The sequence below is a fragment of the Thunnus albacares genome, chromosome 16 (genome assembly GCF_914725855.1).
Source record: "Thunnus albacares chromosome 16, fThuAlb1.1, whole genome shotgun sequence".
Lineage (NCBI taxonomy): Eukaryota > Metazoa > Chordata > Actinopteri > Scombriformes > Scombridae > Thunnus > Thunnus albacares.
In genome coordinates, this window is record NC_058121.1 from 17142587 (window position 1) to 17160120 (window position 17534).

The following is a 17534-nucleotide window of genomic DNA, read 5'->3' on the forward strand; positions in this document are numbered from 1 at the left end:
GGTCACACACATCTTACTGCATTTTTTATTTTTTTTTGCTTGTTTGGAGGGAAGCTAATTTCGTGTTTTTGATGGTAAGTAAGTATGCGTTTTAAAAACTATGAAAAATGAACATTGTTTTTAAAAAGCTGGACCTGAATGGGGCCATGAAAGACATTTCAAGGAGGTCTTTGAATTGTCTAAAGTGTGCATACTCTCTTCCCTCAAAGTCAGCCTCTCTGTCTTTTTCTCATCTTTTTCTGGCTCATTGCTCTCTGGCGGTCTCTCCTATCTCTATCCCCAGACCAGCTGGATGACAAGAGGAGAGCAGGAAAAACAGTTAAGTTTCCATTGAGAGAGAGAGAGAGAGAGAGAGAGAGAGAGAGAGAGAGAGAAAGAGAGAGAGAGAGAAAGAGAGAGAGAGAGGGAGGAAATGGTAAGCGAAGGAACTTCTTGCAGACAGGAAGTGGGGGGGGTTGCCGCTTGCCTCAGCGACAGTATTTTCCACATCCGCCGCTGACTACAAACAAAAGAAAGAAGAAAAAAAAAAGGCCTTGCCCTCTGTAAACAACAGAAAGAGCACAGAGGGAAAAAGAAGCACTGAGGCAAAGAGTTTTTATTGGCCTCTTGATTATCATCTCTAGAAGTGCACCACACATCTGCAGACATGATTTTATCCAACATTCATTTACTTAAAGATAGGCTACTCATCAAATTATCCAATCACCAAATTGGGTAATAAAAAAGGGTGTTGCAAACAGTACACTTAGATGTATGGAAATTTGACGATTAGATTACATTGGACGACCAGATATCACTCATTTGCATGCAGGGGAGGAGTGGAGAGAGGCGGAGAGTGGTGAGAATGGTTAAAACTTGGGGCAAAGGGTAACGCCGGGTTACAAATGTGTAATGTGAACAAGCAGGGGAAACACTGATGCGCGCTGATGTTTTCGACGGAGAAGCACTGAGGAAACAACAACCCTGATATAGCTCACCACAAGGTCCCCTTGCAGATACAAATATTGCAACTGTCTGAGTCTGCAAAGTTTAGACTGAGAGAAAACACACACACACACACACACACAACAACTAAACACATTCAAAATTGAACTGCGGGGAGTGTGGTGCAGGCTAAACAACATGCTTAGAGAGTGCAAGATAAATCTCTTAGCAACCAACTTTGGTCAGTGGAAAATTAGCTTTGCGAAACTGACAGATGTATACAAGGTAGAAAAAGGGACACCTCAAAAAGAAAAAGGTTGCATGTTTGTGATGTGGCAGCTCAGTTATGTTGTAAGCGGTCCGATAAGGAAGACTTGTTTCCAAATTGAGGTCACTATGGAACATTAAAGCGCATATCTCACTTTAGATCTAACCTATCCTCCTAAGCACCCTGAATTAAACTAAACAAACAGAGGTGTTTCGGGGGTTTTCTTAGCTTCCTCACTAAGCTGCAGAATAACTTATGAAGGCATGTTCATGTCAGCATATAACAATGAAATCTAATATCTAAAAAACACACAGAAAATAACCACTTCTGCTAATATAGCCATTACATTTAGAAGTAAAACCTGTGGATCCCCAGTTTGCTGCCAAAAGCCATAAGATGTATAATACATCCCTTTTTTTTTGCAGAAACACATCACATCCAGCAGGGTTTCCCCAATGTGTCACTGACATCTCTGAAAGCATGTGAAACCACACTTCTGCACCGAATCCAATTCTAGAGATACTCTTTCAGCCAAAATGTCAGCTTCACTCTGTGTGCCGCCCTGACTCCTCCGTGGAGGACAGGGCAACTTGAACACGCACATGCACGCATTCTCACACAGTAACACCAAATAAAGAATTGACCGGTGTTTCTCCTCTCGCAGTAAACCAAGCAGGCAGACACACACCGACAAGCGTTAGACACGCACACACCCATAAACTTACAGACTCTCTGTCACACACACACACACACACACACACACATACAGCTGTGAGAGGGAAACTCGGTTTGACGTCACAGGGTTGCTAGGTAACTGGCCGCCGTGGTAGTGAAGATTTTCCACTGCAGTAGAAACACAGTGTATGTGTGTGTGTGTGTGTGTGTGTGTGTGTGTGTGTGTGTGTGCCGACCCACATGAGTTACAGTTGTGGACATAAAAATGAGTTTTCGTCCCATCCAGAACACTACAAGAACTCTTTTTTTGGTATTAAAATTGAGGTTAGATTCACGGTTGGATTAGAGGAGGATAAACCTGGAATGGTGAAGATTAATGTTTGGGTCTGAGTGTGACCACATTTCAAAGGATCATAAAAAAAAAAGAGATGTGAGTCAATGTGCCATAAGTTGTGTTTGTGAAAGAAAAACAGCTTGTGTGAGTGAACAGTCGCGTGTGTTGGTCGAAAAAGTTGAAATGGTGGTATAAATGTGGTGTGTACAGAGGGTGTGTCAGCGTTAGTGTGTGTGTGTGTGTCTTTTACAGTTGAGCAGTATTTATGGGTGCAGTCTTCATTCCAAAAGACACATCTGTGTACATAATGGATGCATCTTTTCAAGGATCAAAGGTGCATCGAAACGTGTCCAAATACGTGATTCCTCCCGAGCTTTACTTACAGCACAGGCACCACAATTAACAACACACCCTCTGCATCATTTATAGCGAGGCCTTCGTAAGTCCTGCCCCACTTCCGTTCTACTGTAGCTTCTGCTCCACTAGCCTCTGTTTCTTTCATCATTCTCTCTGAAAAGCTGAAACATGATGCTGGAGTTTTCTTTTCATAGTCTGGGTTTAAATACAGCTGTGGTAAAGCTCCCGCTAAGTTTTAACAACATGTTTACATCAGTAACAACTCAAAACTGTAGCTGCAGAATGTGAAAAAAAAAATGCTGTTAAATCTTTAATTCTCAATTTTTTAAATTAATCTATTAATCATTTTGATTATAACATGTGAAAAAAGTAGTAATCATCATATTTAACCAAAGCTTAAGGTAAAAGATATTCAATTAACTGAGATAAAACAGAGAAAAGCAGCAAATCATCATATTTGGGAAGTTAAAACCAGCAAATGTTGAAACAAGTGAAACAATGAATCAATTATCAAAATAATTGGCAGTTAATTCTGAAAATCTTTGACAAAATAATGGATTTAGGTGATTTTGTTTTATCAGCACATGAAGTACAGAAGATATGTCTAAATGTGCTAATAAGTTCCATGAATCTTGCTGTTTATTGGTGTTTTTAAACTTGTTTCTACATGTATTCTTAAATTTTAATGATATTTAAAACACTACACGCTTAAAGTCATTTACCAAAAAAAAAAATGCCAAGAACTTTTCGGTTTCAGTGCTTCAAATGCAAATAACTGCTGCTTTTCTCTGTTTTATGAAATTACAAACTGAATATCTTTCTGTGTTTATAGCCGACAGATCAATCAGTAATAAAGAGAAATGTTATTTGCAGCCATGGTTGGAGACTGTTAAGACGGGTGTGGAGCTGATGGTTGAAGGCATTTTACAAAGAAAAGCAAACAACTGTGTCAGTCTACCAGAGACACGTCTGCTGCCAGATTCTCGTCTTTTCAATCCGCAGAACTCAACTGAAATTTTGTTGAGAGAAAAATAGCACTGATGCCAATCTATCGCAGGTGCCCTTTTGCTGCCAATTTACTAGAACTAGGAAAACACTGGCAGCACATATGTGCCTTCTAACCTTGGAAAGATGCCCAGCAGTCAAAAGATCAGCCAAATAGTGTCTATATATGGCTCTATTCAGATTCCAGCCTCCACCCGTTCAGCTTGTACGCTGTTAAAATACAAGTTGATATAATCCAAAAGCTAATGACCATAGCAGAGCAGATGTGTTTGACTGTGTTTAAACAAAAATGGAAATGTGACGCTTACTCAGGTGGATAATATTACAAAGAATAATTAAAAACCCCTGTGTTTTGGTAAGTGATCAGGATAACAAATGCATCCACAGTGAACCACTGAGCTTTTTTATACCCTCATATAAAATGTTAATCTGTAACCCTGGTTTTATACTTGTTATTTTTTCCTGTGCTGGAACATGTTTTTCTTTCTCGTCTTTCTCTTGGTGATTACTTTATATAGTAATGCCAAAGTGATAAAAGCCTCTTAACTTGCTGTATGCCAGATAAAGTCAAGTAGCTCCAACATTAAATAGCCATGAAAAGAACAGATATGTATCCAGTCTCCCTTCAGATCGATTTAAAAAGACGTGACTACAGTACACACTGTACAACTTTTCCTCTCGAGCTGTCTCTCTCTGCCAACATTACTCTCTTGCTCACTCTGTTCTTTTCTCTTCTTCCTCTCTCAGTATCACTCCTCATCTCTCTCCCTCTCCTCTCTCCTACATACCACCCACACGATCAAGCATGCTTTATGTGTTTCTGCATGTTTGCCTTTTGCACAAATATACCAGGTTTCCTTAAAATAAAGATCAGGAAATATGACAAGCCACAGACAAGAATAAGAATAATTGTCACGTTTGACATCTTTGCGCTACGATGGTGGAAATCCAGATTATCACTAGTAACTATAAATCTTTGTTCAACTGCAACCACCTGCAGGAGTTTCTGTCTCTCTCTTTGCCTGGATAAAGTGAAAAACAATGTCTGGAAATATGCAAACAGCAATACAAACACTATTCAAATCCATCAACCAAATTCATTTAAACAAATAGTTTGTAATCCACCTGGGAGAGTTGGGATATTGGTTTAGGGCTAGGTCAGGTGAATATTTGATTTTTTTTTCTGTTGCTGCTGCTTCTCATAATGAAAGCAAACATGGAAAGTTAAGTTTTAATGATTTCGGTGACCACGTCTCCAAAGTATGTGTGGAACTATGCAGCAGCAGTTGGAAATTACAGCAGTTGCCGTATTGATTGCAGAGCGATGGAGTATTCAAATGCTTGTATTGGCTTGCACAGTCAAAGGGGGAACACCGCTCAGTTTTAAAGCTTATATATGATTCATGACAGTTCAACTGATAAGACGTGAATATGAGCACTTTCCTCCTAAAGCCAGAAACCTAAGAAGTTGACACTTTTTTGAACAGGCACAATGTTTAAGAAACTGGCAAAAATCAGTTATACAATCCTGCGTCAAATTGTGTTTCAAAGTAGAAGTGAGATGGCCTCATGAACTTATGCTGGCTACAAATAAAAACACATCCACCCACCCACCTACACACACACACACACACACACACTCACACACACACAAAAACAGGCCTCAGCCTCCTCTTTGAACAGCGTCCAAATGCAGGCAAAGCCTAAGTGTGTGTGACAGGCAATTTCTCTTGCTTTCCCTTTTTCTATCACCCCCGCTCTCGCTCACACACACACACACACACACACCCTCACATTACCCACACACACACCAAAACACACCTAAACGCACACACAGGTCAGGGCACAGAGCTGGCTTTGTTACTGTGAATGTCAACCATTACTCAGGGAGAGAGCTCAGGCCAATTTGTCACAGGAGCACCCGACAACATGCACAGGCATATTCACACACACACACACACACACACACACACATAAGCCGACAGACAAACATTTTGAGGTACGACTGGTAACGGAGACCCACATCAAGACAAACGGTTTCCAAGATCTGGCAGGATTTGCTGCAAAAGCAACCATTCTGAAATAGTTACTGCAGGTTTTCAGGTTTCATACGTGACCTTTACTAGTGTGAACCCTTCATATTATTTAAAATGATCAAAAATATCAGAGTTTTCCCTTTTTCAAGATTTCCCACTTCACCACAAGTGTGGATTCTTCCTTAAAAACTGTGTTCCTGTCTGTATGATGTATGGCAAATCCCAGCAAAGACATTTTCCAAAGGTCATTGCCATTTAAAACTACAAAAGGTCTACTGAATCGCAAGCAGGCTGTAGATACAGCCACACAAACTGGCCCACACTTTCAAACTTGGCACTACTTACTGCTTTCTGTTGAGAACTGAGGAGCGCGGGGTTGAGAAGCTGCTCCCCTTTCTCCGTATCGCTGGAAATATCCTCCTCCGACTCCTCCCAAGACGAGGAGAAACCAGCCGAGGAGGCCGAGGAGGATGACAGCTTCCTGAGGGAACGGGTGGAGGAGTTTGGCCCGGGGATAGGGCTAGAACTGGGGCTAGGGGTGCAGCATAGTCCCTGGTCTGAGCCAGGGCCTTCAGAGGTTTGAGGCTGGTTTTCCAAACCGTGGTCAGTTATTATGACTGCAGGGATGGAGGGAGGGATGGAGGGAGAGTGGTTGGAGGTTTGATCGGTGATATCCAGCAAAGAAGAGGAGCTCTCGCTGCTTGGAGGTAAAGCAGGGGTTTCTGGGTTAACTTCCAACCTGTCTGCTTCTGTCTGGAGCAGCATATAAGGACACAACCGGTCCTCTTTCTCACCTCTTACATCTCTCGCCGTCCATTCTCTTTTGTCTCCCAGCATTTGTTTGTTTTCTTTCTCCCTTGTGTCTTTTTCTCCCTCCTTTTCTCTCAGCCTTTCTCCCTCTTCTTTCTCTCTGTCTGTTGCTGCATCTGGGTCTAATGTCTCAAGGGAACCCTGAACAACAACCAGTCCATCCAAACAGGGAGTTTGCATTTTTGCTTCTGAGTGGCGGCCATTTTGACCAATCAGTGTCTTGTTTTCCATGTTTGTTTTATTAGCATTGCTGCTTCCTTCTCTCCTTTCTCTTTCCACTGTTTCATCCTCCTTTTCTCTTCCATTCTGGACAACAGAAGGAACTTTAGTCTCTTGTGGTTGGGTCATTGGGCATTCAGGGGTTGTGTTTTGTTGGCCGGGATGGGAAGGGGCTTGGATCGTCGTACGTCTTGGCGACCGAGGGCTGCGTTGGAGCTCGTTGTTCAGCACCTGGGCACGAATCCCGGATATGTGGGCCTCGAAAATGCCCACTTTTCCCCTGACCTGAAAGACACAGAGAAAGTGGATAAGGGTTAAAATGCAGCTACAGTTCAGTTCCCTTGAACTAACATTAGAGAAGTTTACTTCGATGCATGTTTTGCTTAATTTAGCAAGAAGCAAAAGATAAACACAAACCTAAATTTAAACCAATAGCACTGCTTCAGTAAAATCATGAGATAAGATCAGAGAGAAATGCGGTATAATAATCAATACCAAACCTTAAAACACATGTAAGTCTATCTTTAGTTTATTATTGCATAATAATTTACATTGCACAAGGAAACACAATCCAAGATAAGAGAACAAGAGTCACATGGACTCACAAACTTGATCACTGGATAGATTGTAATCTGACTAAGTACAAAACAGTACAAAGCCCTTAAGCCCTTTCATCGAAATGACAGACACCGAAAGTACAAATTTCCAGCTTTACAAATAGAAATAAAGGGGTAAAGCCTTCAGTGTTAGAATAAATTGCTTTAAACCTCCATGTGATTGCATGTTTAGATATAGTCAGACAGACAAATAGAGGTAGCCAGTTAGAGAGAGACAAAAAAAGGCACAGAGGAAGAGAGAGATGAAGTAGACAAAGAAGGGAGGCACGTGTAGTATCACCTCAACGTTCTGCAGCTCTCTGTGAATCTGCAGCAGCTGTGCCTGGCGTCTCCTGTCCTCTCGCCTCTCTCCTCCTCCCGTCTCTCCTCCCCTCTCCTCCTGCACCTCTCCTTCCCCGCTCTCCTCACCGCCGGGTGAGCTCAGTCGTCGAACCCGCTGGCCCACATTGACTCCCAGGAGCTCCGGGCTTCTCGGGGAAGGGGAGCGAGCGCGAGGAGGGGTGCGGCTGGGGGAGAGTGAGGATGAAGGGGGGAAGACAAAGGTTCGACCCAGCGCCCGGGGGCTCGTCTAGGGGCAGACACACAAGACAGGATCAGGGGAACTCCAAAACACTTATTATATAAGCTAATATATAGGTTGAGAGAACATCAAAAATGACTAATACAAACAAAAACAGTGATTTATTTTTCCTTCTTTTTTGATCTCTATATTTTCTTCAAAGCACTCTACTGTATCCTAATACACATATATCAGTTTGGTACTGTTTATTATGTAAAATGTGAATTGAGAATTGAAAACATTATTTAGGTTCCTGGGCCATGTTAATTTCTTATATTGATGATTGACTGCTTAAATGCCCAACAAAATCCAAATTGAATGACAGCAACAACAAAAAGAAACTTTTGTGGATGGAAAACACGTAAATGGCATTTTCTAATTTATGTCCATCATTGTGGACACGGCCAACAACTCGACCTGAGATACCTTGGGGCTGGTTGGACTGTAGAGACCTCCACTCAGTGCTCCCCCACCCAGTAACTGGCAATAGGTGGTCCGATCAGGAACCGGCAGCACAGGTCGGCCGACCGGGCTGGTTCTAGCTCGGGAGGTGGTACTAGAGGAGCCTGGCTGGGTGTGAAACTGATTACTGCTGTGGGGAGCGGAGAAGAGGAGAGGCAAGGAAGATTAATATCACATAATAAAACATCCTGTCTGAGCATTGAGGCTAGAAATTGGAGGGGATGCGAGAAATCTGATTACAACAAACCAATCATTTCAATTAATGGTGACACGCTCCAAAAACTTAGGTTGCAGATGAAAGGAAGAGTTACTTGCTTTCTGAATAACTAAAAAATGTTTAAAGAGAGATTTTTATGCATCCCTACAAGTGATTAGACAATGTTTTAATGTAAATCATTCACCTGTTGGACAGCAGGATGACTTTCTGTGATGTATTACAAATAAAGTAATCTTACTGGTCAGCCGCAGCAGACTGACCAAACACATTCTCTGTCACAAAAACTCAGCAGGACAACACTGTTAAAAACTGACCTGTTCATGACTCCGAGGCCGTTCAGGTTCAGGGCAGAGGCTGCCATCCCCGCGGCCAGGCCAGGGGCTCTGAGTGCTGGGTACACATCTGACAATCTCCCCTGAAGCTGCAGGGAGGTCTGGAGAACAGCTTTCAGTGTTTCTTCTGCATTCAGTCGGCAGCAGCAGCAGCTCCACACTGCAAGAAAATCTGCACCCGACACTGAAAAAAATGAAAAGGCTGGGTTAGGGTTAACCTCCCTAATTATTAAAAAGAAAATAACTGAAAATTAGTTAAGTAGCAAATACGCATTAAAACGAGAATCATTCTTCAAGATGAAAATAAGCCCTTTTCTTAAACGACAGATACTGGAACTCCAATTTTCCATTCCTGGAAAGTCATCCCTAACTGCGTCATGGACAAAGAAGATTATTCATGTAGTCCTGCTGTTAGTCCAAAATAAAAGATATCATTGTTCGTACTAGGAATGAAACTAAATAAATGAAAAATAACCAAGAGAAAGTGAAATGGAGAGAAAAGGAGACAGACGTAGAGAGAAATAGAGGGATGAATGTTGAAAAAAATGAGCAAGGGAAATGTTTTCCTCACTGGAAATAATTAGCCTTTTCTCCTGTCAACGTTTCATGAAATCTGAGATTTTTATAAAGCTCATTTGAATGGTTTATGCTGGTTTATGACAGAGCACTGTGACCATAGATTTTATATCTATGACAATGACTGCCCTTTTCAGTGGCGATCATCTTCCTCCTGTTCAACTAAATAACAATTTACAATAATTCTGCTCCAGACTGTTTTTGAAACCTGATAGAGTTTTACATATTCAAGTGTATGAACCTGATCCTGCTCGTTTCATGGTCGTACCAAACATGTCTTTGTTCTACAAAAGCAGCAACAACATGATGTCCAAAGTTCAGCCAGACCAAACTCTCATAATCTTTTGCTCTACATGATCTCAGAGCACACTGTTTGTTTGAAACTGTGGGGTCTAAAGATAAAAAAAACTTGAAGGTAACATTCTTTCAGTGGCAAAATGAGGGAGGCAAGCAGAAAAGGGCAGAAAGATGGAGATATAAACTTGCAGAGAGGGAGAATTGAAAAAGGGCAGGAGGTGGAAGGAAAGTGAGACATGACATATAACACCGAGGGGTAAAGACAAAAAGATGGAAAGCTAAACAGCAGGAAAATGAGGCAGAAAACCTCTATGGAATCTCCTCACTTTGAAGTGAACCAGATAAAGACATGTAGAGACACCCAGAGTCACTGAATAAGCACTTATCTTTTTGCTGCAAAAGATAGCACACTCTCAAGAGACTGTAGGTCATTGTATCTTTATTTTCTGAATGTAAGGAGGCTTAAATAGCATGCAACAAGACAGAATTAAAAAGCAACTGCAAGCATCTTGTGAGCTTTTAATTTAAAATATACTTAAATTAACTGGAAAGCTTTAAAAAAAGCTTGTTTTCAAATACAATTATGTACTGGGCTTTCTATTAAGTAGTGCATCCTGCAAGTATTCTACTATGACACAGCCCTGCACCAAGAAGGTTTTGAGGTGAAGGTGCACGAGAGTCTCCTATTTGCAGACTCACTCAGGTCCCATTCACAATAAGGCTAAATATAGTTGTCAATCCTCATTTTAATGCTTTATGTGGTTAAGCTCACACTCAGTATATTAATGAAAAAGGGTGATAGGTTGTAGTATCAAGCCCTGTTCCAAACAGGTAGTGACTGAAATCTGAAATAAGTTATGCAAATAAGCTTAGCTGTGCAACAACTGGTACCTGATGCGCAGTGGTCAACTGCGCAACACATTGCAAAAAAATGTCTCGTTTCCCAAAGGCAGATTTACAGATTGTGCTTTTAACTTAGATGCAGACGCGTATTCTTTTTAAGCTAACTACTCGTAACTAACTCTCGTCTGTGATTCTGACAGATGAGTGATTCAGTGTTCATTGACTTGTATCAGACTGCTTTGTATAACATGAGATAAACCTAAGCAGATTACTGGAGTACAAAGCTTTGAACAATCAGTTCACACAACTACAAACTTGAGATGAGATGTCACCAAAACCTGTTTCATGGTCAACTTTTTTTTTCATACTTGAGTAAAATATTTCTGTCCACTGACTTTAGTTCAGTTTAGTTTAGTTTAGTTTAGTTTTTCAACTTATACCACTCAAATACACGTGTAAATAAATAATAAATAAATAATAATAAGTCAAACCAAAGCAAGTTTATACTGACTGAAAAGGCGCAGACTGAACCTCAGCTTATTACAGCTAACCTTTTTATATTCATGATTTTGTACAGATCCCTTAAATTTTCAGTAAGAAGAAGAAAAATAAGAGAAAGACTATTTATGATTATTATATTGACTATTATATGTTTTATATATGTATTTTTATATATGTATATTATATATACCCAAAAGTCCCAAACAAAATTCATATATACAGTGGTGTTCATACCTCAGTTTTATATTTGTTAATCATCTTTTTTTTTTTCTTTAAATCTATGGATTGTATTACTCATTTCCTTTTCAAAGCCACAAATTAACGCCTTTCACTGATATACATCCTTGTTTTGCATTCTTTCTAATCTTTGTTTTTGTAAACATGCAAATTCCTCGTAGTTCATACTGACTCACTCTCAGTTGGATACAGTCTGGAAGCATTTTATTTTTTACTTTATACACTAATTGTGCAGTTTTTAAGTTCACTAAATCTCTAAATTTGAGAGCATGAAGAGTTTATAAATAATATGTTTGTTGGTTCATGATAATCAGCTCTGTTTACAATTCTTATAGCTCTCTTCTGTAGCATAAAAATTGGATTTGTGCTCGTTTTCCATGTGTTTCCCCAAACCTATACACAGTAGGTAATGTATGGAACTATAAAAGAACAGTACAATATATGTTAAGAAGTTAGACTTCAACATTTTTGTCTTTAAATGATTTATATGTGGTTTCTAGCGTAGTTTGTGGTCTTTCTATTTCATTATTTGTACTTGATTATTGATTTTTTTCAATATCCAAATTTAATTTAAAGTTTTCACTGAATCCAGAAGCTTCTCAAAATAAATTCATATCATCTGCAAACAAAACGAACGTTAGCAATTTGGACATGTTGCAAATATCATTAATGTATAATACAAACAACTTTGGACCCAGAACTGAACCTTGTGGAACCCCACATGTGATCCTCAGCAGGTCAGATTTATTATTGTTTATTTGCACATACTGATGTCTATTATAAAGATAGATACTAAGCCATAAGTATGCTACCCCTCTAATACTATATCTTTCGAGTTTCCTCATTAATACTCTATGATCAATAGTGTCAAATTCCTTTTTTAAAATCTATTTAAATAGTCTACAGTCTATTCCTTATTTTCTATTACTGTGGATATTTCAGTTCCATCTCTACCATTGTGGTGGATCAATTAGATCTAAAACCATATTGATGTTCACTCACTAAGTTGTGTTTTTCTATGAAATGATCAAGTCTTTGAACAAAAAGTTTTTCCAAAATTTTCAAGAACTAAGGAAGGAGAGAAAATGGTCTATAGTTTGAAAAAATTGCCTATCTCCATTTTTATAGATAGGAACGACTTTTACTATTTTCAATTTATTGGGAAATATTCCTGTTTGGAGTGACTGGTTACAGATGTGGGTCAGTGGTTTCGCTCAATACTCTATAATATTTTTTTTAACAAATGTCAATATCAGAACAATCAGTGGATTTTTTTATTCTTAAAACTGTATACTGCATGTCAATTAGTTTCTTCTCTTCAATTCTCTTCAGAAATATGGTTTTGGAATTTATATCAGTAATCTCATCATCTACACCCTCCTTCATTATTGGGTCCAACAATATCATTTGCTAAATTATAGCCAACATTCACAAAGTAATAATTAAATTCATTGGTAATCTCTTTATGATTGGTTGATTATTTTTAATTAAGTAATGTGGATGATCTGATTTGTCCTGTGCCCTTTTAATTATGCTGTTAAGAACTTTCCATGGACCTTGTGTTGCTTCCATGCTGCACCAATAGTTTGTTGTAATAATCCTTCTTGAGTCTCATTATACTTGTTAATTTTTTTCTATATTTTTTATATTTATTTTCTGCTTCCACTGTTCTATATTTTAAGAACTGCTTATATTGTATTTTTTTCTTTTTACAGGCATTTTTTAGTCCCCTGGTGATCCAGGACTTGTCTTCATATGTGTGCTTCTTTTGTGTTCATATGGGACAGTGATTGTCATATAAGGTGGTTAAAGCAGACAGAAATTCATGAGCTTTGTTTGGATCATTGTTTAAATAAACCTCATTCCATCTTTGCCTCTTTGAGTCCCCCTTAACAGCACCTATGACTTCTGGTGTTCTGTGTTGAATAAATTTATAAGTATCAGAATTTCTTTGTGTTTTTATCTTTAAAAAGTTCTGTAAGGTTGCAAAAACAAGAAGGTGGTCACTTATGTCAGTAAAGAGCAGTCCACTTCCTACTCCCACTCCCAATTTCATTGGTAAAACTGTTATTTATTAATGTAGCACTGTCACTTGTTATTCTAGTTGGTTTTAAGATAGTAGGAAATAGACTTATACTGTACATTGTATCAATAAAATCTCATTTGGGTTTAATAAATAAAATACATTTCAACCATCTTATGTGTCAAGATAGGATCCTGGATTCTTAGATTTCTCCACATTTATTTGTACAGTAATACAATCCATATTTTCTATTGTTGCTGACATTCTTTCTACTATTTTGCATTTGAATTAATTATTCACCAACAAGGCAACTCATCCTCCCTTTTTGTTCGTTCTATTAATAGTACTGTAAATAGTTTGAAGCCCTCAAGTTCAACATCAGCTCCCTTCTCTTTACTGAGCCAAGTCTCTAATACAGCAATTACATTGAACATGGTGAAATAGCACTTCATTTTAAAAAATCACTATACAGACTTCTACCGTCGAAGTGTATTATCGACAACGTACGGTCCATTATTATATTGCTTTTGAATTGTTCATCTGTATAATACTCACAGCTGCAGTTCATGTTGTTTTAGAGGTGATTTTTAGGATGAATGTCATTCTCAGTTTCATACATTTTGTGTTCTATAAAGTCAAGTTCACCTTTCCATAGTTCTCATGTCGAGGTAAACTGTTACCCACACAGTCTGATGATCCCATTTCTCCAAACTCAACATCATCCATGTCATTGAATGGAAAGGAATAATCTTGTCAGGTCTCATCGCAGCAGTCATAGTTTATTCAAGTATTTCCAAACAGAAACAGTCTTGTCTTGGCCATTTAAATAATTCCACACACACTTCATGCCAGTGCTGTTCATCAACATCATTGCCTATTGATGACTCCTGTTCCATGAGACAGAGCTAATTGTATTTCATCATCTGTAAAGATCTAGATTTTAGCTCTCTTACCATAATCACTTTTCAGGAGATCCATTCAGCCAAATCAAAACTTTGCAATTTCTTGTCCAAGTAGTAAATGGTAAATGAACTGCATTTATACAGCGCCTTTATAGTCTTCCTACCACTCAAAGCACTTTACACCACATGTCACAGTCACCCATTCACACACACATTCATATGCTGATGGCAGAGTTTGCCATGCAAGGTGCCAACCTGCTTATCAGGAAGAGTTTCTAATCATTCACACACACACACATTCACACGCACACACGCACTCACACACCGATGCCACAGCCCTCTGTAGCAATTTGGGGTTCAGTATTTTGCCCAAGGACGCTTCTGCACTTCGACATGTGGACTGGAAGAGCCAGGGGTCAAACCGCCGATCTTCCGATTAGTGGGCGACCCGCTCTACCACCTGTGCCACAGCCGCCCGACAGCTTGTAGTGGCTTGTATTTTGTTTCGCTTCTGGAGAATGCGTGCCTGCCTGGCAATGTCAGCATTCTTTTCGGTGAGGTGTTCATTCGGATACACTCCCATCAAAGTCAGCTTCCTAGTCTGTCAATATAGCTCAATCTTGCTCTTTCGATTCACAAAACAAAATATAATAGCCGGCTTTACTCTTCTGCCCTTTTGGGGAAGTGTTTGACAAGCTGTGATGTTGTTGCTTTCAATGGACGTGTTCTGTCTCTCAAAAAAAACAATGACTTGTTGTTCCAGTGTTAGTATCTCATCTCTCAGGGGCATCCTCACCTTTGTCTGTGACTGACACCGCCCTGGCAGTCCGATTGTAATCAGGTCTTCCATTCGTGTGTTATTGTTCCATGTCATCGATTCTTTTCTCCAAGTCTTCAGTCTTCTCATCCTCCTCCTTAATAAGCATTTTATCCATTACTTCTATAAGTTTGGTTTGTTGTTTGGTGACTTTACTTATATCCTCCGACATAAAGCTCAAGGATTTCCTGATTTCCTACATTTCTTCATTCCATTGCAGTGTTGTTTTGTTGTTTGGTCTTTGGTGGCATTTTTCTTTTGTTTCAGTGCTTTGAAATTAATTAATATTCATTAATTTCTCAGAAAGGGCTTCTTTCTAGAGCCGCCAAAGTCAAATCAATCTGTGTGTGTTGCAGAGTAGCACAGCAAAACAGACACACAAAACAAACTGTATATCTTTTCACACCAGTTTGTCACCTCTGTCTTGCAGAACGATCAGCAAAACTAAACTGCAACTCCTACTGTATATCAAGTAAACAAGAGCTTTTCAAAGCCCTCCCAGTCCAGTTCTGGGTCTCATTTAAGCATGCTGGTATTCTTGTCATGCTCTGACTGAGCTGCCAGAGACTGCCTTGGGATGTGTTTTGATTCCAGATGAGTTAAGACATCAGGTCATAAACTACGGGGTAAACATGGGATTTCCTTGTAGGGGAGTGACGCAGTTACTGTAGAGGGAGGCAGGAAACAATCTGAATGGGCCATCTCTCTAGTAGCTTACTAACCGCCAGTGCAGCTTTTTTCACGCTGAATAATCACTTCTCTCTGCTTCAACACAAAATTTAAATGAAAACAACACAAAGTCACGCAGATGATGAGGAAAGTTTGAGAAAGAAAGAGGGAGAAAATGAGACAGTGCAGGACTGAGGGAGACTACAGAGAAAGACAGAAGAGTGAGGAAGGGAAAAATGGTGTTTGCAGGCTATTTTTAGGTTGATTGTCTATTCTGAATCTTTCATGCAGAATTAGTGGATTTACTTTCTGTGAGACGGCTCGGTTGCTGTAATGAAGCAGCACTGGGCACCAGGAACCCTTTTCACACTGCATGTTGCACATGGTTAGCTGCATCCCAAAGACTTTTTTTTTTTTGTCGCACTACAGGACAGCTCTCCAGATTCTGTGCTCTCCAAAATATCCAATTATCCCAAAGGGATCATCAAAGTATCGTCAATTAAATGGCGCAAAAAAGGACATTGTCTAAAAATTATTTAAACCCTGACTGAACTTTTAGCTGTGGTCTGTGCAGCACTTAAAGGTGCATCGCAAGAGATTAGCCTTCACACTAGAACTGCATATATCAGAGGGAATCCATTGCAACCGCACCAGCTTTAAGATATGGGGAATACTTCTTGTGACAAAACAGAAAGAAGTTAGAAAAGACAAAATATGTTTTGTCTTTCAATGCCACTCTGGTGCCTACATGTCTTCACCTCCCTTAAAGATAATATTGCCCGACAAGATAGCAGAAAATATGCTAAACTGTCCATGAACATGAACTGTCCATGTCCAACAGCCAACAGCACTCCAAATATTTTAAAGAGACCATTAAGCAACAATTACCAACAGTCATGAAGCAGAATAATTAAGTAAACCATGACCCTGACGTGAACTGCACTGATGCCACACACACAACTTTTTAATGCAGCACACAAAAATACCGCCTTTAACACACCAAATACACTCAAATACAAACAAATACTGGGTGATTCCAGCACAACCGCACATGTAAACTACCTCAGTCAGAGTGTTGTCTGTGTTTCAGCGCAGCCTGATGTCAGATTGAGTGGGACTGTGTGAGTATTAAAACTGCCCACTTGCCCACACAAGTGGGCAATAAACCTACACGCTTTAAAAAAAATGAAAATTTACATAAGCAGATGATAGGGCATGACAATATAATGATATACAGAGCTACAACAATTAGTCCATTAGTTGATTGACAGAAAATTAAATCGCAACAGTATTGACGACTGAATAATTGTTTTAGTCTTTTTTTTTCTTTTTTTTTTGAGCAAAAATAGCCCAAATTTACAAGTTTCAGCTTTTTAAATGTGATGATTTTATGCTTTTCTGTGTCTTACATGATAGTAAACTGAATATATTTGGATTTTGGACAGTTGGTCGTACGAAACAAGACATTTGAAGACATCACCGTGGGTCTAAGAAATTATAACATGCATGTTTCACTAGTTTCTGACATTTTATAGACAAAAAGATTAATCGAGAAAATAATGAGCAGATTAATCGATACTGAAAAGAATCATTAGTTTCAGCTCATTAAATGTGCAGTGAGACAACTTGTCTGATTGATTGTGCAAGACTGTTTATACTGTGGTAGCTATACATATGATATTATTAGGTCATTGTGGGCGATGTTGCACATCAATAAGCAGGACTAATTTATGGTAATAGTGGAATTTTATATGATTTTTTTTCATCTGTGTGATTAATATGATGATGTACATTTATTTGTCATGTGTTAACTTCACTAAATTTCCCAAAAACAGACATTTCTGCGTGGTTATC

The 17534-nt window shown here is 39.2% G+C and overlaps 1 protein-coding gene across 2 annotated transcripts in view; it reads right to left on the reverse strand.

The window, feature by feature from the left end:
• The window catches only part of itpkb (inositol-trisphosphate 3-kinase B), a 32766-nt gene that overhangs the window by 13738 nt on the left and 1494 nt on the right, over positions 1 to 17534 (reverse strand). The window contains exons 2-5 of one of the 2 annotated variants that reach the window (XM_044377308.1): positions 8798 to 8999; positions 8231 to 8393; positions 7526 to 7813; positions 5945 to 6913 (exon numbers count right to left, since the gene is read on the reverse strand). In XM_044377308.1, the coding sequence (XP_044233243.1) occupies positions 5945 to 6913; positions 7526 to 7813; positions 8231 to 8393; positions 8798 to 8844 (1467 nt within the window). In that variant the 5' untranslated portion in view covers positions 8845 to 8999. Of the gene's footprint in view, positions 1 to 5944; positions 6914 to 7525; positions 7814 to 8230; positions 8397 to 8797; positions 9000 to 17534 lie in introns of both variants that reach the window. The other variant, XM_044377307.1, reaches the window with a different exon arrangement.